The 21,934-nt window shown below is 38.6% G+C and overlaps 1 protein-coding gene across 1 annotated transcript in view; it reads right to left on the minus strand.

Moving 5' to 3' along the window:
• SKAP1 (src kinase associated phosphoprotein 1) overlaps positions 1-21,934 on the minus strand; it is a 393,786-nt gene that overhangs the window by 34,944 nt on the left and 336,908 nt on the right. Inside the window, exons 9-10 of the mRNA XM_007420153.4 lie at positions 19,152-19,214; positions 12,837-12,946 (exon numbers count right to left, since the gene is read on the minus strand). Of these exons, the coding sequence (XP_007420215.2) occupies positions 12,837-12,946; positions 19,152-19,214 (173 nt within the window). The remainder of the gene's footprint in view (positions 1-12,836; positions 12,947-19,151; positions 19,215-21,934) is intronic.

The following is a 21,934-nucleotide window of genomic DNA, read 5'->3' on the forward strand; positions in this document are numbered from 1 at the left end:
TCTTTAGCAGTGCATTTATTATTACCTCTGTCAAAGAACGAAGCCTTTTACAGGGTCCATGATAAATTTCTGCACAAAATAAACAGGGTGGTGGAATTGCATACATGCAAATACACATATATTATATATAAATATTGCATGCATAAACACAAGAAAATTGTGCACGTTTTTGCATTTTAGATTACTGAAGATTACCTACCACAATGAAGGAGATAATTTAGAAATGAACTGACTGAAAGAAAAGTCACTTATTATATTATATGAGGGACTTTGATATTCTGGAAGAGATCTTTAAATTAAAGATTGTCTCTGGAAAGAATGATCAACCCTTACAATATCTGGATCTGAAGATGTTTATGTGCTGTTGTAAAAGGAATAATGATGAATACTAGCCCTAGTGATTTCTGATAACAGAATGGGCACAGTCTAGCATAGTCTTATCCAGCTGAGATCAACTATAAATTACAATTCCATCTTCTCTGGAGACAGGAGGAAAACTTCAGAGAAAGTCACTTGGATATTTTGCTGAATTCTGGTACTCTATTCCAACTCAGAAGAGCTGGAATTTAGGAAGGTGAAAACAGGGTAAACTACCTCTTAAGCACAGATCTTACTCATTTTAGGAGGCGGAGACTTCCTCAATATGTCAGACCTATTAGTCTCTCACCCGGCCATCTTTAATGGTAACCAAAATCTGTTATTTCACTGCCTAATGGCAGGGCCATCCCTGACCTAGGGTTCATACTTGAAGATCATAGAAAGATTAGATTTAACAGGCTTTAAGCCCTCTATCAAAGTCACAATAATAAAGGATGGATTTGCCCTGAGACTTTCAGTGCTTGCTTATCAGTTAAGTGGGCATTACAATCCATATTAATGGTTGGGTTATAAAAGCAGGTGGTAGTAGTTCTTCCACATTAATTAACATACAGTATCAAAGTGTATTTGTGTGTGTGTGTGTGTGTGTGTGTGTGTTGTATAGCTTTGTTGCCTATTATTTCAATGCCAATGAAATGTACAGGTACAGTATATTCCAAGATAGCTGAAAGTATAGGATTTAAAATCAGCATGAAAGGGACAGAAGCTGTGGGAATGAATCTTCTGAAGACTATTTCACAGCATGATATATTGATAATTAGGGAAATTTCAGTGATAAAAAATGGATTCCCCACTTTTCAATGTCTTCCTTGCATGTTAAATAGGGGACCAGGGCCACATTTGGAAAAATGCAAACCCAGTGAAGGGTGCTTGTTCTGGATCAATTAACATGCATAGAATAAACAACATTCCTGTTCTCAAGGACAGTGGGGTAGCCTGACAATTTGGGAAGTAAAAATAAGAAGAATAATTCTCATGTTTTCAAAAGAATACTCAACTTACTGTTCCTGGCATAAAACAAAAACAGAATTAAGAGGAAAGAAGGGGATTTAAATGTTATAGGCATATCAATTTTTAAATGGCACACCTATAGGGCAGCAATGGGTTATTATAGGGGTGGGATCACACTATTCCATCTTTGCCTACCCTGGCCCCACATAACCTTTCTGTCCTTATAGAAAACTATGTGTAGAAAATTACATGGGAGAAATGAATCGTCGGGGGGGGGGGGTTGTTTCTGGATGGCTGGTTCTTGTCTGAGGGTGAAGATGAAGGGGGCTGTGGTAGGGGAAGCTCTCTGAAGGGGGGGACATGAGGTGGGGAAATAGCCTTAAGCCTGAATTTGACCGGTGTATGACCGTTGCCTTCTAGCTGACCTCAGATTCTATTCCCAAGCATTTCTGATTCTATAGTCTCCTGTCCCCGTGGGGGTTATTAATGGGGGAAAAAAAAATACGCCCCAGCCACTGATACATCCTTCGTCATTGCAATGCAGCTTATTAAGAGTGGCAAAATGGGGGTATGGGTAGAGGGAGGAGGAATGATATGTGGGTTTAACAGCCACTTGCCAAAAGGGTCTTAGTTGAAATGAAGGTTCATAGCATCATCTGATCGTTCTTTTTACCCGTCTTTTCTCCTCAGATCTAATGCTTTGCATCTGACTCTTCACGCTCCCACAAAAAGACCACTAGATGTCACCCGCCTCCTCCTTTCACTTCAGAATCTATGGAAATAGGATTGCACTTTAAAGCAACAGTCAGAATTAATAGCACTGGAATGTTTTGTTTGTTAAAGGATTACTTATCACTTCCAACTAAGAGAGAGAGACAGAAAGAGAGAGAGAGAGATCAATTTTAAAATAATTATTCAAATGTAAAAATATTCTGCCTTGATTTATGGGGTGGGAGAAAAGGATGCCCTGTGATAGCAGAGCAGTGGCATTCTCTAGGTCAGAGTTCCTTAAACTGGTGCCCTCTAGTGTTGAATTACAGCTGCCATCATCCCCTGCCAGTATGGCTGGTAGCTAGAGATGATAGGAATGGCAGCCCAAGATATTTGGAAGATACCACACTGCTTTAGGTGGTTCTGTAAATACTGTATAGTGTTGAGAAAAAGCCCTCCAAATACCAGAAGCTCAAAAGTTTGTTGACAGTTATCTTCCCACTTGCCAAAAGCTGCAAGGACAGAGGTAAACATATATATTGCTCTTTTCACTAAGAAGAACACCCAGCACAGAACTTTGATATGGATGGGAAACTCTAAGGATATATCATGTACTTCTGAGTATTGTCATTGACTGTTGACTGTTGTCTTCCATATCAATTCATATTTTAGATATATCAGATTCACAAATTTACCATGGAAAATTGTCTCCAAATGCAAACATAAAATATGCTTCCTTCATTTTTGCAGTGTTTGATGGGTGGCTGAGGTCTTAAAAAATAAGGGTCACCTGGAACGACAATCAGGAGCCTTCCAATGTGTGATGTACTGAATCATACAATGTGAAAAAAGCTGAAGATCAAACCATCTGTTTGCCACAAAGCAAAATATCCTATGTACCAGTCTGGCCATACTAAAGATCACTTAACAAAATGCAGGCTGCTACTCCTCAGGACTCCGGTGGGATGAAATAAACCACTTTGCCACACCAAGTGGCTCTCCAGAGCCATACATTCTGGACCATTCAAGCAAGCCGAGCAACAGAGATGCTCAAAATACAGCTTTCAGGGCCACAAGCCATCCTGATTTATGGAGAACATTTTCTTCTTCTTGACTAAAAGATTCCAATCACTCCACTCTGAACATGTACAAAACATATGATTGAAAACTATTCTACATCTGACATCAAGCCAACAAATGCAACCAGGCATTTGGCACAGAACTGTAACCGTTCCTGGCATCCGGATTCATTCAAATATTATATTTTTAGGTATATGGTTCAAAAGAAAATATACTTAGGAGTGTATTCATGTTGGACCCCATCAGCCACTGCAAATATTTTTTGACAGTATCTCCACTAGTGACATAGAGTGTTTTTTACAGTCATCCAAAAACTGGTGTACTACAATAATGGTAATGAAGATGGATTTACATTGTCTCAGTGATGGCTGTGGGAAGCTAAAAGATGTTCTCCCAATTTTGCTTTGCTCTGGTTTTTATTCCTCAATCCTTAGAAAAAAGCCCCCAGGAAGTTACAATACTTATCCAACTTCAGCTGATCTTGAAAAGCTAAGTAGGGTATGACTTAGTATCTGGATGGGAGACTACCAGGAAATACCAGGGCTGCATACTAAACTGGGAAGTGTGTCTGGGAGTTAGGGGTGGGGAACAGAAGAAAGCAGTAGTAAACTACTTACAAACTGCTGCCAAGAAAACTACATGGATCTATCTGTAATTCCCAGGATTTGAGGTCTCAAGTCTTTACATTTCTGGGGCCTTGGCTGAATTCAGTTGCATGTGGTAGTAATATATTCTTTAGGCACAGGCACACTGGATATCTTTGGGGAAATCACTGTCTGCCTGATCCATAAAGCTCACCACTCTGTAACGGTAATACTCTGGTTCCTTTCTAGTTCATAACCTTTGCAATAGATACCAATTGATATCTGAATGTTTGATTTGCAAAGCATTGTTGAACCCCTCAAAAGATATCATAGAAATGAACACTTATAGCAATATTTCAAACAGTTCTTCTGTTGTAGAATTGCCTGGAGGAATACAGAGCAAGTCACATAGTTGTTCTAACCAACTCTTAATGCAATGCAGTTTCAAGAAATGGTAAGTGAAAATGAAGGGGACAGTTCTTTAAAAGAAAAAAAAAAAACCAGGGACATCTGGTAACACCAGGGCCAGGACCAGCCGCCAACACTGGCAAGGTTTGCTACAAGCCCTGAGTGTCATTTAAAAGCACCTGAGGTTGCAAGCTGGCTCAGGTTGTTGAGCATAACCACTGACTGCTCTGTTAATGGTGCTAGTGAGGAGCTCCAGAACAGCATTATCAGTGGTACCAGAGGTATGCTGATGGCTTAAAACCTCCAGCTTGGCTGTGCTCAGTGAGATCGTCCAGGTTTTAATGCTGTAGGCTCAGCAGTAAAAAGGGATGAACAACATTATTTAAAGGAAAACAAAAAAACCCAACCAAAACTGGAGCACATGGTATCCTGTCACAGACCTCATGGCAACAGTCAAACACTTGCAGGCTATACCTTTCCTGGGACAGGCAATATAAGTCTGAGATCTTAGGGGCCACGTTAGGCAGAAGTTCCTTGATCAAGACTCGGGATTACAAAGGACACCTAACTATGCACCTAACTATTTGGAAATGTTGAATCAAAGTTAGTTTTGTCAGAAGGCTATGAACCAAACTGAAGCAAAGTCCATTTGAAGTCATGCAAACCTGCCTGAAATGCCAGGGACTGGAAATCTTGAGGAGCAAAGGATCTATTCCAAACACCAAGCATGGTGGATTGCTCTGCTCTTTCCTACCTTTTTAAGCAGGCAGAAGTGGTTCTGACACCTGACCAAAGAATAGATTTAGAAGGAAAGCACTGCTGAATCAGTACAAGGGCCCACGGAATCCAACTTTCTAATTCCCCAATGGCTAATCTGATGTCCTAGTTCTCTGTCGATATAGGTGTGATTTTTTTAACAGCCAGTCACCTCAAATACAAAGTATATCCTGATTTCTGAATAGTATTTTCCAGTGGACAAGAGCCTATAATCACAGAGCAATCACAGAGGCAGACAGATCGTATCCTATAAAGGATATTATTTCTATAGAACTTAAGCTGTTTTTGCCAAGTTATTTGAGGCATCTAGTAAAGACTGTGATTGTAACTACAGAGAGCTAATTTTGGGGTGAACATTTAAAGAAGAATTGGAGGAAATACAAATGGAAGTGACAGTGATAGATGTGACTAAACAAATGCTACAACAGATACAACAAGACACTGAAGAAGATTCCATGTTGGGTGTTACAGGTATTGACTTTTCTAAAATTTTGGCCTAACTATGGATTATAAATGCTGAATGTGGAATATAAATGGAACAAATGCTCCTCAAAAGAGAGAAAAAAATCATTATTTGAAAAAGTTAAAACAAGATGTGATTTGCTTACAAGAAACACATATTAGGAAAAAAGATATAAAATATTTGAGTCACAAAAGTCTGGGTGAAGCATTTATTTCAGCAGGAATTAAAAAAAAATTGAGTTGTTTTGTATATAAATCCCCAACTATATCGAAAACCCATATTGACTGATGAACGTGGCACATATGTTGGGGTGGAACTAATATTCAGGGGACTGAGACTTTGACATTAGGAATTTATGCCCCAAATAATGATAAAACAGCATTTTATAAAGGACTTATGGACAAATTACTGGATTTTCTGTATGAAGACTGATGTCTCTTGGGAGAATAGAATGGGCTGGTTTCTCCACAAAAAGATAGAACTTCTGAGAAAAATATTAAAAATACACAAGGTTAGGGTTAAAAACCATTTTTTTAAAATATAATGCATAATTTGGAGTTTGTTGATGTATGGAGATATAAAAATGGTGACTCAAAAGAATATACTTATTTTTCCAAAAGACATAGATATTTTTCAAGAATAGATATGATTTGGACTTTGGCTATTAATGTTCATACAGTGGAGACATTACCAAAGACTTTCTCACATCACAATCCAGTGACTTTAACTTTTAAAAGGAAAAATGGCTCTTTTAGGTGGAGATTGAATGTGAAGCTTACATTTCTTTTAAAGGAAATTATAACATAAGATTAAGAAACTCTTGCCTTAATCAGAAAACCATCAAAACCCAGGCAGCTTTATACTAATTTTGCATTTTCTGTGCCTGTAGTTCAAAACTAAAATCATCATTATAAGAAGGTACACTGTTTATGTCGCATTAACACTGGCAAATGACATCCAGATACAGGTAAAAAAAATAGATATATTTCAGAATTTGAATACTTACATTTATTTTTTATTTTAGATTTCTTTTACAAAATAAGTGTTGATGCATTATTATTTTATTACTCCCACAATTTTTGCCCAGTGTAACTTTTATACCTTGATTTGTCTTTTAAAATTCCTCTATTTAGCTGCATGTCCAAAGACATGTACACCCATTAAAGATCAGAGGACTTGGGAAATATCTTCTCCTGCCCCTCCTCAAATATTCAATAGATTTAGTTTAGATTTGGATTTAGTTAGAATGGAACCTAACTCACTCAGTGGATATATTCTTCTATTCTAAAAATGGCTAAAGTTGGATTAATCTCAATTTTAGGTATAGATGCATAATATTGAAAAGGATGTTTTACAAATGTAAAATATGATTCCCATACCAATCACTATTCTCATGCAACATCATGCCCAGTGCAAGGTATGATTCTGATGTTGACTGAACTGCATGTTACATGCAGGCAGGGAACAAAACCCAAAAGACCTTTTTCCAGCTGGAAAAGCTGGATCAAGTTGCAAAGAGACTGGGTACGGAAGGAACTAAAATTCTACCCTTTCCCCAATGCTCTCTCTCAACTGGATTTTTTTCTGCTTAAAAAGGGGTCATAAAACTACATTTGTTGCATGCCTTTTATGCAGTCTTCACTAATTTGGAGCCTTCCAGATATGTTGAACATATACAATTGCTAGAATATTTGGACTTTAAATTCAACACATTTGGAGGCACCAGGTTGGGAAAGGCTGATTTTGTGTATAATGGTTAGTTTGGCCCTAAGGCTCCCTTGTCAACTGTACACTTGGTGGCTAACCAAGGATTATTGCTATGAGAAAACCCCCCAGATGTTATTAGTGAAAATATCACATTATGCACACAAAAGTAAAATTTTCCCAACAGTCTGAATCTTTACAGGATTCTATCTTGCTTATTGAAGTTTGCATTTGACATTGTAGGATGCAATGTAGAATGCAATTTCAAATTTCAGTGCAAGTACAGCTTATTACTTTTCTGACTGGGATCATCTTGATGCTGAAAAGAAAGAATCTACCTCCCATAAAAAATAAAGTTAGAATAAATATATGAGATTAATTTAGCCAGCTCCCCTTGCCCCAGTGCCATGATTGGACAGGTCTTTCCTGTTTGCTGTTGAAATGTAGCCAACTAAACCTCCCCCCATCCCCATCCCAAAATCACGTCTCCCCACGGCTGATGCATGAAATGTCAGACAGGACCTTAGCAGCAGACGGCATGCATTCCAAATAACACCAGATGGATTTTTATATTAGCTACTATTTCATGTTCAAGGCACAGCAACCGTACTGCTTAAAAAAAAAAAGAAAGAAAGGAAAGAAAGAAAAAGCAAGCCTCTGCGCCTCTGCCACGCTTGCTTCGGTAAGATTAATTCTGCAAAATTAATTGGGACAAGATTGAGAAGGAAATTAAAATGCAGCTGAGTGAACAGGCTTTTCCAACACCTTTTTCTCTTCCTCTCCCAACCCTCTTGCTTGCCACCATCAGCAACCCTGCCAAGCTTTATTTTACCTCTGTTTCTTCAATAATCATAGGTGAGCTCTGTTGCCTCACAAAATCATTTTTGAAAGGAAAACACTCAGGAGCACTTGGTTATTCACAAGGAAGTTGTGGCAGAGCTCCATTCAAGGAAATTAAAACTAGGTCATATTCTCAGGTGGCAAGAGAAGGCAGGCAGGAAGGCAACATTTAATAGTCTATGTCATATTACATGAAGACCTGCAGTATCTACATGATAAAAATGTGTTCCTTGGAGGATTACATTTCATAGACAAGCTAATACTGTAAAGGTTAAATGTGGATGGACTTAAGAACAGGTTCTGAGATGGCATATTCTTGAAAAGATAACATTCTGAGTACAGGATGGGCACTGGATTCTCAAGAAACCACTGCTTTATTATTTGAAGAGATTCATCCCACCTTAATTGCACTGGAAAACTTAAAATATTTCAAATGACTAGTTACATGGAAGCCAAAGAAAACTAAGAAAAATTCATATTAATATTAATTAAGTACAATATGCATCTGAAATTTGCCCCTGAATTTAAACGGATCTCCTTGTTCCTCTCAAAGGAACAAGAAAGAATTCTGTCCTCCATTACAAGATTTTCAATAAATCTAAAATGATCCTCTCATTTTAAAATTAAGTTATTTTGGGAAAATATCCTTTTTGATTAAAAAAAATCTTTGCTTCCAAAGTATATTTTTTTCTTTTTTGCAGGAAAAAAGATCCAGAAGTCATAACCAACTGCTCCAGACAAAATTCCATACTTGCATGTAAGCATTTTCCTTTAAAGTATTATAGAGGACTTTTGGTTGATGTGATGTGGACATGTGGAGATTTTTTTGTGAGGTAGTATCTGCTGTAAACTTTCCCCAAAGTATAGGTGCATTTGTCTCCTGCACAACCTGGCGGCAATGTAAGGGAGAGCATGTAAAGGAGAGCACAAGAGTACAACCATACTCTTGCATTTTTAACTTTGCACACCGCACAATGCTAGTGCTCACAATGGTGGGAATTTTTATGCACTGCAATTCAGTTGTTGGCCTGCCACTTTGCTGTTGTGGATTGTGTAGATTAAAAGTGAATTGTATTGTGAAATTGTTGTATTTTTTGCTATTTTTATGCAGTGGTTCTCTGAGACCTGAACATTATTTCAAGGGTTCCTCCAGGATTGAGAAAGGCTATTCCAGAGAAAAATGTCCTATGACCAAGATTTTGCAGGTACACGGGGGAAAAACAAATCTCAGCTTTTTTATTTCCTTATTTTTACTTCATAGCTAAATGTTATAAAATACACTTCATAGTACAGAAATTAAAGAAGGGGGAGTAGAATAGGCTTTTGAATGGTTGAGGAAGGTGGGCCACTCTATTGTTTAGCGTATCACTTTGTTCTTCCCCATGCCCAGCAAAATACAAAGTGAACATATTATACAATAGAAGTCTCAAGAAGCATGCAAAATGAGAAAAATAAGCCTATATGAACTTTCCGTTTCAATTTTAGCATAGGATGTGCATAACATCCAATTGGCCTTAATAGTGCTGCTGTACAGAGCTGAAATTTGTTTCAAATCACTATTCTTATAAATGCAACATCTGTAAAGTGCTAAGAAGTGCTGGTGTATTACCTAACTTTGTATAATACAATGCTAGAAAGGGCTCGAGGCAGACAACCTGGGATGTCTGTACATGCAGTGAGCTGATCTTCAAGACCAATCCTAGATCATTAGGACCCAAAAAGGCTTAACTGTGGAGCTCACTTCTCCTCAGTGCAGAAATAGGTATCTCATGTGTAGACGCAGCCCTAAAGCTCCTGCTCCTTTTCCTTGAATGCTCTGATATATTTATTATGAATAATTACATAGGAAGTCAGCTTTTCTGGAATCTGAAATCCAGCTCCTTGGATCCTCCTGAAAACCTTATTCAGGCCACTTTATTCATTTGCACATTTGTGGTAAAGAAAGTACTTCACATTCGCACCAGTTCTTCATCCTCCACTTCTGCACTTCCTTGCTCCTATCTCACACCTGACCAAGCAACTCAATTAACTATGTGATTCTTGAGTGATTAAACACATGCTCAGCTTATTATAGAGACAAACTGTTGCAAGGCACATTAATATGAAGGGAAGAAAGAGTTTCCAGGAGCAACTTGCTGAATTAGAGAGGGAGATTTGGGTGTAGAAAGGGAGAAGAGAGAGACACGGGTGTTTTAATTACATAGATCTGTAGTTTTCAATATATTCTAGTTTCAGGAAGCTTTCCATAATGATTATTGAGAGCCCATAAGAGAACTCATGTGTATTGTGGAGATTTGTGGAAATATTTTACAGCAAATTCATGGGAGAAGACCACTGGGCTGCAGTCAGATAAGAAGGTTGCATCCTAGAACACAGTTTTCCTTTTCGACATTCTTCTTAGAGCCACCAACCTTGCCACTGATGCATATAGTCCTCCACAAACTATGTGTGCTCTTTCATTCTTCCCCTTTCCTTAATATCTTCAATGCACTAACATTTATTGAATGATTCTAATACAAGAGAATAGTAACACCAGTTACTTTTTTCTTTCCTGCCATATTAAACTCTGCCATTTTGTAACTGCTTGAGACTCCTGACCTTCCCCTCCACTGGAGTCCACATCTGTTTAGAGCTTAAAATTATAACTGCACAGTATTGTTTATGCAGCAATTTTATTAGCAAAGCTAATAAATTAGAGGAATGTCATGTGCAGACTGATACAATATTCATGCCATCCAAAAATTACTGGAACTATCTTAGGAACATTAAAATGAAGCTGAGTCAGAGTTTGACTGATTGTACAAAACAGCTGAAATCACAACCTGCCCTGCATATAGTTTGGATATGCCCTTTGTTCATCCTTTCTTTCTGGCGTTTGGGATTCCTTGGCACAAAGCTGTATGGTAAAACTGCTGTGGGTTCTGGGAGATTCCAACCTCCGTGGCCTGTGGGATTGTTCCACTGACCCAAAGACTTGTAACTGGCACACACTAGTACAGGTCTTCAGAGCAGATGAAACATGACTGGAAGATGGAGGACACAGGTATTTGTCCTTTGCCTTGGCCAGATCACTTCCTTTTCAAATTACAGATGAGGCTGCCCTGAACTTCTGCAAAAAAATCAGATCCATTACTTTGGTCTACCCCAGGCATCTAATGGATCCAGAAGGCTTCCAAAGGCACTTGGGATTTTTCCCAACAATCTGGTGGGCAGTTGTTTTATGCCTACCTGACCCACAGAATGTGGAGGTGCACATTGATACAAGTGCCCCAGCATGGCCTCTCTTCAATTACTGATCCCAGCCAGCTCTTTGCCTTACTGAGGAGCTGAGGGAAATGCAGCAACTGAACAGATGCCAGGAGTGATGTTGGCATAAAACCAAAAGTGAACATGACTGAGTACTGGTAAGAGCTGAAGTTCAAGCCTACATAGTGGCAAGAAGAGCAGCAAATGGTCTATTCTTCTCCACGCTTACTGTATCTGCTGATTCACAGACAGTAATCCTGTTTCATGGACGCTGAACATTCCAACAGGTGAAGTTGCAAATTTCTTAGCAGATAAAGTTGCTCATACCTACTCTGGTTTGAATGCCAAGTGGACAAAGTTTACAGTGGGGAGTGGGCAATGTTTTGTGGAGTTATCTGGGATTTTTTTGAACTTGTAGAGTCTGAGGAAGTGGACAGCTTGAATCTGAGGAAGTGGACAGAGTCCACTGTGGTTTAAATGTCAACACCTGTATGCTTGATTTATGTCCTTCCTGGCTTTTCTAAGCAGCCAAGTGGGCTGTGTACAGCTGGATCTAGGAGATCACTAATACCTTGAGGGAGGGCACAATGGTAGTGTGCAATTTCCTGAAGAAGCCAGATATTCTTGACAACTTTTGCCCAGTCTCCAGTATCCCTTTCTGGGGAAGGTGATGGGGATTCAACCTCAGACTCCTGGAAGAAATTAATGATCTGGATCCTTTCCAGTCATATTTCTGGCTGGTCATGGGACAGAAACTGCTTTGGCTGCTTAGTTAGACAACCTTTGTGAGGAACTGAATGGGGAGAATGCACCCATCTGAGTGGCTTCTGAAACCATTGACTATCAACCATGGTATCCTTCTGGACAGCTAGGGAATTGGAGACACCATTTTTCAGTGGTTCCACTCCTGCCTCAAGAGGTGGGTCTAATTGGTGATGCTGGGAGAACTTGCAAGTGGGGTTCCCAGAGCTTGATACTCTCTCCTGGGGGCCCTTCTGCCAAAACCGTGGCCAGGGGGACTTTTGCTCAGCTCTAGTTGCTGCGTCAGTTACACCCCTACCTTAATCAAGATGAAGTTACTCATGCCCTGATTACCACAGTTAGACTACTGTAATATGCTCTATGTGGGGATGCCTTTGAAGATGGCTCAAAATGTGGTGGCAGGACTCCTGAAGGGATAATCCCATCAGTGTAGAGTTAGACCTACTCAATGTACTCACTGAAATGGCTCCCAGTTGGCTTTCAGGTTGAATTCAAAGTGCTAGTCATCCTTGTTAAGCTCTTCATGGCACTGTATCATGTTATATCAGGCAACACGTTGCCAAGATAGAATCTGCCTGGCCAGTACGAACATCAGTGCAAGTCACCTCACTCTGTGAAGGCTGTGGGGCACAGATATGATTAGGGACCTTCTCAGCGGTGGCCTTTACTCTTTGGATCTGGAAGTGAGGATGGATCCCTCTCTCCTTGTATTTAGAAAGGCAATTAAAGCAAGGGTATTCTAGAAGGCATTCAGCCCCTAGTTTGTCCTGGTGCCTCTTGTATATTTGTTTATTTTTATTTGCTTGGACCTTATATTATGGTTTTAACTATGTATGCTGGTTGTGTTGTTTGCCATCCAGACTCCTAGTTGATTGTGACAGCTTATAAATAAGCCAAACAAACAAACAAACAAACAAATGCCTTATACCTACCTTGCTAATGATGTATATTAAATCTCCCCGTTGGAAGGAAAGCTCATCTGGGCGGCCACCAGTGCAGTCCCATAGACCTTGATAATAATTTGCATAACGTCTTATGAATCCTAAGAGAGAAATTTCACAGCAAAGGTTCTCAGTCTCTGAACTCCATTCATGAGATTGACAGAAACACTGCAGTACAGTTGAGAACATTTGTATCTGACAATACAATTGATATATATTTTTGATAGTGGAGATCAAGGCTATTTTAATCATCAAAAATGCTTTACAAGTAAAGATGCGTTTTAAAAAAAATATGGATGATGTATTTTAAGAATACATGAAGAGTCTTGCTAGATCAGACCAAAAATGTCACTAGCACTTCATATTGTGCTGATAGTGGCTAACCAGATACCTTTGGGATACCCAAAAACAGGAGTTGAATGCAATCTCTCTCCTTGAATTCTGTAGCTACTGAAATTACATCATTATAACCATATCCTCCATGCTCATCTAATCTTTTTCAAAAAATTAAAACAAAGCAAAACAATCAAACAAAAAATGGAATAAAAATAGTTTTCTCTTGAACTCTAGCCAAGAAGATTACATATAGGTCTAAATAGCAGTAATTATTTTTCCACAGCAAGAATACTGAAATCATGTGCGTTTGTCTATATCTATTTATCAGATCTATCCACAGGTTTTCAAGTTTATCTCTGCCATAAGACTAGGAAACTATTGTAAAAAATTAAACAGCTCTCAGAATAATGAATCGCTCACTTGGAACCAAGTATATGATATCATGAATTGACAGTTTTCAGGATAGTCTTATTTGCCATGCCAGTGGCGATATTTATCTGTGTAAGACTCTATCTTAATTGTCCTTCTGCTTAAGATTTAGGGTTTTAAATTTGTGAACCCTTTTGAATTTTCAATATTTCTGCATAAATATGACCTAAAACATGATATGTTCTCCACACAAGTCCTAAAACTAGATAAAGAGAACCCAATTAAACAAATGAGTAAAAAACATAATACTTGTTCATTTATTTATTGAGGAAAATGATCCAAAGTTACATGTTTGTGTGTGGCAAAACTATGTGAGCCTTTGCTTTCAGTAACTAATGTACCCCCACCCCCCGCCCCCCAAGCAGCAAGAACTGCAACTAAACCTTTCTGATAACTGTTATCTGTCCTGCACATTGGTTTGGAGGCATTTTGGACCATTCCTCCTTACAGAAAAGCTTCAACTCAGGGATGGTGGGCTTCCTCGTATGAACTGCCACTTCAGGTCCTTTCACAGCATTTCTCTAGGATCAAGGTCAGGACTTTGACTTAGCCATTCCAAAATATTAACTTTCTTCTGCTTTAACCATTCTTTGGTTGAACGATTTGTGTGTTTTGGGTTGTTATCTTGCTGCATAACCCACTTTCTCTTGAACTTCAGTTCCCAGACAGGTATCCTGACATTTTCCTGTAGAATTTGCCAGTACAATTCAGAGTCCATAATTCCATCAATGATGGCAAGCCATCCTGGTCCAGAGGCAGCAAAGCAGGCCCAAACCATGTTTCACAGATAGGATAAGGTTCTTAGGCTAGAATGCAGGGTTTGCCTTTTGCCAAACAACGCTTTTCATTCAAGCCAAAACATTCTGTTTTGGTTTCATCCATCCACAGAACATTCTTCCAATAGCCTTCTGGCTTATCCACATGATCTTTTGCAAGCTGTAGACAGGCAGTAATGTTCTTTTTGGAGAGTAGTCGCTTTCTCCTTGCAACTGTGCCACGCATACCATTGTTGTTCAGGATTCTCCTGATGGTGGTCTCATGAACACTGACATTCACCAATGCAAGAGAGGCCTTTAGTTCCTTAGACATTACCCTGGGGTCCTTTGAGACCTCCCAGAGTATTACATGCTTTGCTCTTGGTGTGATCTTGGTTGGTCAACCACTCCCGGGAAGGGTAACAATGGCATTGAATGTCCATTTGTACACACATCTGCCTGACAGTGGACTGGGGAGTCCAAACTTTTTGGAAAGAATTTTGTAATCTTTTCCAGCCTGGTGAGCATCAACAACTGGTTTTTTTTTTTTTTGGAGGTCCTCAGAAATCTCCTTTGTTCAAGCCATAACATACTTCCACATACTTGTGTTATGAAGATCAGACTTTGATAGTGAATATCCAGAATTCTGTTCTTTAAATAAGGCAGGACCTCCTACATTCACACCTGATTATCATCCAATTGATTGAAACGCCTGACTCTAATTTTCCCTTCAAATGAATTGATAATCCTAGAGGTTCATATACATTTGCCACATACAAATACGTAGCTCTGGATCATTTCTTCAATAAATAAGTGAACAAGTACAATGCTTGCTTAATTGGGTCCTCTTTATTTAGTTTTAGGATTTGTGTGGAGAACAGATTATGTTTTAGGTCCTATTTAGGCAGAAATATTGAAAATTCAAAAGGATTCACAAACTTTTAAGCACCACTGTAACTGTCACAGTGGAGCCATTGAATGGGGGAAGGCATAAGGGACATACCCATTTTGAATCAGAAGAAAGGGACATCACAATAAGAAAATGTTTAGATGAGTATAACCACTTTTAGATTACCATAATATGCAAGGGAGATTTGTGGTGATGGGTACTCTACAGAGAGAACACAAATCTTGATAATAGTATGAAAGAAAATAGATCTGCCTCTTTTGTGTGAGATACAGAAAGAGGATCAAGAGTTCATACAGGTAGTCCTCATTTAGCGACTGCCTCATTTAGTGACCACAGTTACGATGGTGATGAAAAACTTTACGACCAATCCTCACATTTATGACCTTCGCAGGTCTGTAAAGCAAAGGAAAGCTGAAGTAAGATTGTAAGCACAGTTGTTGTTTCACTTAGTGACCACTTGGCTTAATGACTGAGTTGCCAGTCGCAATTGTGGTCACTAAATGAGGACTACCAGTATTCAAAACTAAGTAAAGGTGTAAAGTCTCATCACTTTGAGAAGTAAGCATGGGCTTATTACTAGGTAACTATGAAGTCAGAAGTTGGTTGGGTTTTGGTTCCCAGGTGATTATGCAACACAGAATTAAATGTGCAGCCTGAATAAGGCAGTAGCACATCTCTGTACTCCAAAATGAGTTCTCTGCTATTCTGCATCATACACTGCCACAACTGGTAGATTGTCCTTCCAAGATATTTTGACTCCACCCTGAAGGTTCATTCTTAATTGAGTCATTCCCAAATATAATATTCTCATGCTGATCATTGCCAATATAGTTATGAATAAAGAAACAGGGGGCATTAATTTTCCCCCTATATGAATGGAGATGAATGATTTGGAATGGTTGGGAGCACATTTTGGTGCATAGAGGTGTGTATATGCCAGTTCCTAATTCAGGCATCTTATACACAGTTATCAGAATGTCTGAGAGGAATAAGAAAAAGAAAATGATTATAATAATTTACTTATATAGTGTCCCTCCCTTCACTTATTGTGATTTATGAGTATATAATAAAAACAATAAAAGCATATTAGAAACCATTACAGTCATTTTTAAAGCAATGTTAGGAAGGAGGAAAAAGCTAATCCAACACTGTAGTGTTTATTTTAAGGAAAAATAATGCTTCAGGGAATATTGGAACGATTGACGCCCCTTTTCTTCCTTTCCCTTATTCCCATCTGGATTTGTTTTCTTTGCTATCTTTGTTTCTTTGTTTTGTGTTTCTTATATTGTTACTTGTTTTTAAATGCTTTTTAACAAATAAACTGCCCAGAGTGGCTGGGAGTTGGGTGGTATATACATTTCTATTCCTATTATTATTGGTCGTACAGTCAGCCAGTTGTTTAGACAGGATTTAGGATAGGTGAAGCATTCACCTAACAAGTCCTTCCCAAGGACCTGGGATAGGCAGATATTGCTGTTTGATGGGGTTAAAGGTATCATTGCAGGATGTAAGCTGTTCCAAGTAAAGCTGCCTTTTGCAATCGACTGATGGTGATTTTGTCAATGCTGATGGTCTTCAAGTGGTGCTCCAGATGTTTTGGGATTGCACCCAAGACGCCTATAACTACTGGTACTATCTTTGATGATGATGATGATGATTTTCAATGCCAATGTATAGACTTGAAACAAGTAGAAAAATAGTACTGGAGAATATCTTTGAGTGTGTGAAGAAGACATTTTCTTTATGGTATAATAAAACATACTCCACTTCTATGTAGCTTAGTGGGCAGAATGTCTTGCTCACAGTATGTAGCTTACATAGTTGCTAGCATATTTGAGCCTCAATATCTTTTGTGGTATAAATTAAGCCCTGCAACAGTGGATCTACTGAAAGCATTGTCCAAACTCACTCAATGGCTTGGTATAGGGCTAATATTCTTCCCACATGCAGAGCTCCCATCTAGGGGTTATGTCTGGGACACCCATTTTACTGGCCTTGATGAGCCACAATGTTCTCATATGCGGATGTTTCCTGAACTATGAGCAAATACAACACCCAGAACTGCAGGAAACTCAAAGCAGCTCCACCTAAGTGCTTTTTTCCTGAACTGGACACATAAGTTCTGGCAGGGAAAGAAACAGGTGGTCTGGTGGGGAGAGTGACTGAGGGCAGAGAGTAGGTGGGCAGGGCTGGTCCAGGAAACAGGCTTTCCGCTTTCAGCCTGAAGCCTCAAGGAAAAAGTGTGGGAAGGAATGTTCCCTCCCTGTGCATTCTGGAAGGAGAGGCTTCCCTGTGAAAGATGACTTGAAGCAGTAATTGAGAAGGCCAACTTCCCAGTAAACAGACCTTCCTTGCTCTCCTTCCTTTTGGCACGCAATTCTCCTTTCCCTGATCTCTGGTTTTTCAGTGGGTCTCTGTCTACTTTCTTGTCTCTCACTTCTTTTCATGACCTCTTTCTCTTTTGCTTTCCTAATTCTCTGGCATCTCTTTTGCTGCTTGAGTTTTATGACCCTGGCTCTTTCTCAAAGGCTTTTAGTACCTGTTTCCTGAACAAAGGTGTAGAGGGAGGACAACTCAAAGTATTCACACTCTTGGAGGTGTTGGGGGTGAGAGAAGAAAAACAACAGGATGCTAAATCAGACAGCTAAAACCTTGATATGTCAGTCTTAAAACCCCATAGGTTTAGGGAGGAAAAATAGATGTGTGCATATACCTTTCTCTTCCATGTTTAAATTATGTGACAAGCCAATTTCCTCTCTCAGAATTGTCTCAAATACTGTACAGTATTTGTTCAACATGCTTATTTTAGTGTGCTTAACAAAGAAAATGTTCCCTCACTTATCAGGACATATTCTGTTCTTGTTACCTTTTTAAAGATGACACTATGTAAGGCATACATTCTGGATTCTTTGTTCTGTACCAGATCAGAGAATGTGCTCTCCTACTGAGTATCAACATTTTTTCTTCTCTGGGATGGTTATGATACTCTTGACTATATGTTGAACTGCTGAACTGGACTAGGCATCTCTTACTCTTTGGCTGGGCCTTTAGATTATTTTTCTGCCTGCTTCCAGGAATGTCACAGAGGAATATAAATAGGGCTGCCAAATAGTATGGGTGTTCTTTTGAAAATACTAGAAAAAGGCATAATTAGGCAGAAGTAAAGTCTCCTTCAAGTTAAGCTTGACTCCTGGTAACTTCATGGCTAGAGCCATATAATTTTCTTTTCTGCAGTTCCTTAAAACCTTTGAATTCAAAGGGCTGCACAGATCTACCAACCAGGCCTGCCCCTGCTTAGCTTTTCAAAATCAAACAAGCCCAGCTACGTGCTGTCCCCCAGTTCATAGAACTTCATAGCTAGAGAGGCAACGAATTATTCTGTATTTCATTTTGCACAGACTCTGGAAGAAAGAAATTATGACTCATAGAGTAATACATTACAATTTCTAAAAACCCTTCAAAGATACGCACCCATGTTTTATTATGTATCAGATTTTACTTATTAAATTGGATTCTAGTCAATGACTCTAATAAAGCTTTGATTTAGACACACCTAGGGTCTATCAATACTGAATATGATTTGAGGTTGAAAAATGTATTGATACTAGCATCATCAAGGTCAGTTGACTGTGTACTTTATAGTTCGATAGAAATAAAGTTTAAAAATTCCTGGCTGACAGTCTTTCTACACATATTGTAGCAGCAATCCCACTTGGTAAAAACAGGCAACCAGTTGCTTTTGGGGAAGTAGCATCCTATAGTGCCTACTTATATTGGAATCTAACTTTGGATTTCAGTTATAAATGTCCATAAAAAAAGTAACATCCCAGGCAATGCTTAATATGGATCTAAAACATATAGGGTGAAGAGTTTTACCTTTCTTTTTGATGTTTCCAGCATTTTCCTCATCATCCTGAGCAAACAAGCTGAGGTCCTCATCTACAATGATAAGAAGCAAAATGAATATAGCAATGTATGCTAGCAAGCTAATTGTGTCACAAAACATCCCATCATCTCCATTGCAGAAAAAGTATACATTTTCCTCCCAGTTATAATTCATTTACATTTGTCAGGCTGGCAATTAACCACCCCCACCACCCAAAAGAGAGGAAGCCATTCTGTTTTTTAAAGATGGTGGTAAACGAAAATTAACTGAAACATGTAAATGTCTAGGTAGCACTAGAAGACATGGTATGTATCTTGTGGGAATCCTACTCTGGTTTCTAATAGAAATGAAACACTCCTATGGCAAGACAAGCTTTTCTCTGTCTAGTGGCCATTTGTGACTTTTGCTCACTGCAAAACAAATGCAGTGAGGTGACACAGAAACACTGACTGGAGGGCTGCTCTTAGTAAATGGAGGGAATTGCTGGGCAATTCAAGAAAATCCTTAGCAGTTAAAAGGTGATCATGCTCAGAAGTCAGTTTGAACAGTGGCTGTCAGGAGCTGGCTGAAATACCATGAAAAGATACCTAAAATACCTCTGTGTAATAAGAAATGTAATAAATAAATAAATTAATTAATTAATAATGTAATAAATTTAACTTTATTACATTTTGAGAAAAACCAATAAAAACTAACAAGAACTAATATTAAGAAAAAGAAGGAGAAAAGGAAAGTTGAAAAGAGAGACAATAGTAAAGATATTAAGATCTACAATTCAAATAGCTACAATGACTTTGCTAGAATCTGATCACAACCAATCCTGCTTGCATAACCCTGCTAAGAATGAAAGGGTGCATACAGGATTTGTCTAGAAATAGCAGGCTCTTTTAAAAAGCATGTAAAGCTTCATGTTTTTGCTTCTCAAACAGCACACAAATACTGGCCGAATTGAACAATTCAGTCTACTTCCCACCAAATAGATTTACGTGGTATAACACATTTTTGCTGCTTTTAAAAGAAAGTTGATTTTAAATACTTTACCAAGTACTTACCATCACCATCACCACCCATTACTCTATACTGTAGTGTATGGCAACTTAGAGTAAAGAAAGGTGATTACAAAAAGGGCATAAGAAGAAAGGCATCAACCATCAAACTTCAGCACAGGACTAATAACTAGCAATCCCCATCCTGCCCCCCAAATCTTCACCATCAGCTAGTTCTTTAAAACAACAACAATAAAATACTTCTTAGTGCTATTATTCATGTAGACCATAGGATGAATCTCATTGCATTCTTCCTGGTTTTAAAACAGCTTTGCCCAACCTGATGTTTTCAAAAGATTTTGGGTCACAACTCCCCAAATATCCAGACGGCAAAGTTGCTGGCTGGCACAGAGGTCTGGAGGTTGTAGCCTCATCACATATGGAAGACTTCCGACTGGGGAAGCTGTTTTAAAATGTTGCAAAATGCTCATATGGAAGCAGTCCAAGGGAGGCATTAACATGCATCCTATCTAGATTGCAACTTATAGCTTGCCAGCTGTACATAAACTGGGAAGCTGGGATCCGCTAACACTTCTCAATGTTCGTTTATCATAAACAAGCAGCAATATACTCATGTGAGATATAATTACACCAAAGATATTAGTTGCATACTCATTCACATTCCACTGTTTTTAGGAATCTCGCAACCTTTGTAATGACCCTAAAGTTAGAATGAGACATATATCCTGTTATTTACCAACACAGATACCTTCAAACAATACACCCATATTATGACCAAATTGACAGAAAGTCCTCTTTGATGTCTTCAAAATGCAGTGTAGCTGTTGACAGTGCAGCTGTGAACTGGAGCAGTCTCTAATCTATCTTTTGCTATGAATTCATTATGATTAGTGTCTTATACTGACAATACTAAAGACTTGAGTGTATTGAAGTAGTTTATTTCTGACCAGCTGAGTTCACACAACATAATCAGGTCAGGTAAAGACCTAGTAGCTTTATTTACACAACATGCTAAGTTAGTGTTAATTTTGGTCAGGTTTTTTTTTAATGGTTTAGAATTGTAAGCAAATCCAGTCTATTTAGTTCATTTATCATTCAATGGTACCTTGTTCTGTGCAATGTTTTGGGTTCACAGACTATTCGTGTTAGATGAACATAGCAGGTGTAGGAACTTCTTTCTGACCACTGTTACACTAGTCAAACAAATTATGTAGCTTTGAAATAATATAAAACCTGCAGATTCCTTTTTTAAATTAAAAAAAAAATTGAATACGTAGATATTTAGGAATCCCATTTTCAACTTTCTAAATAAATAATCTCCAGACTTAGTGGACATGGTTGATGAAAAAAATAACAGTACAAGTGCATGGTAGAGATTTGAGTGCAGGTTTATTGTCCTGAAATTACATATTTTTTCTTGCCTAAAGCAAATTCTCAAAATACCCTTAATGACTGATGCTGATGCTATCACCTGCATGACTTTTTAAAAAAGATATTTGTGATTGTTTTGTCTGTCTGTCTGTCTGTCTGTCTGTCTATCTATCTATCTATCTACATCTATATCTATATATACAATATGTTCCTGGGAGGGATGCATGAAGAATTCTGTGTGAAGAATACACCAAGAATGTATGTTCCCAGCAGCGTCACCCAAAATGTGTGGATCATCCTAGGTGCCCAGTTTAAGCAAGTAAGCATCAACCTTAGGCAGCAGCATATTGCGGCACTGGAAAGATAAATGTACGGCCCCTTTCACTCAAGGGATT

Source organism: Python bivittatus, unplaced genomic scaffold, assembly GCF_059951505.1.
Source record: "Python bivittatus isolate LINGU-HERP-01145 unplaced genomic scaffold, Pbiv_v1 ctg000410_np1212, whole genome shotgun sequence".
NCBI classification, from domain to species: Eukaryota; Metazoa; Chordata; class Lepidosauria; order Squamata; family Pythonidae; genus Python; species Python bivittatus.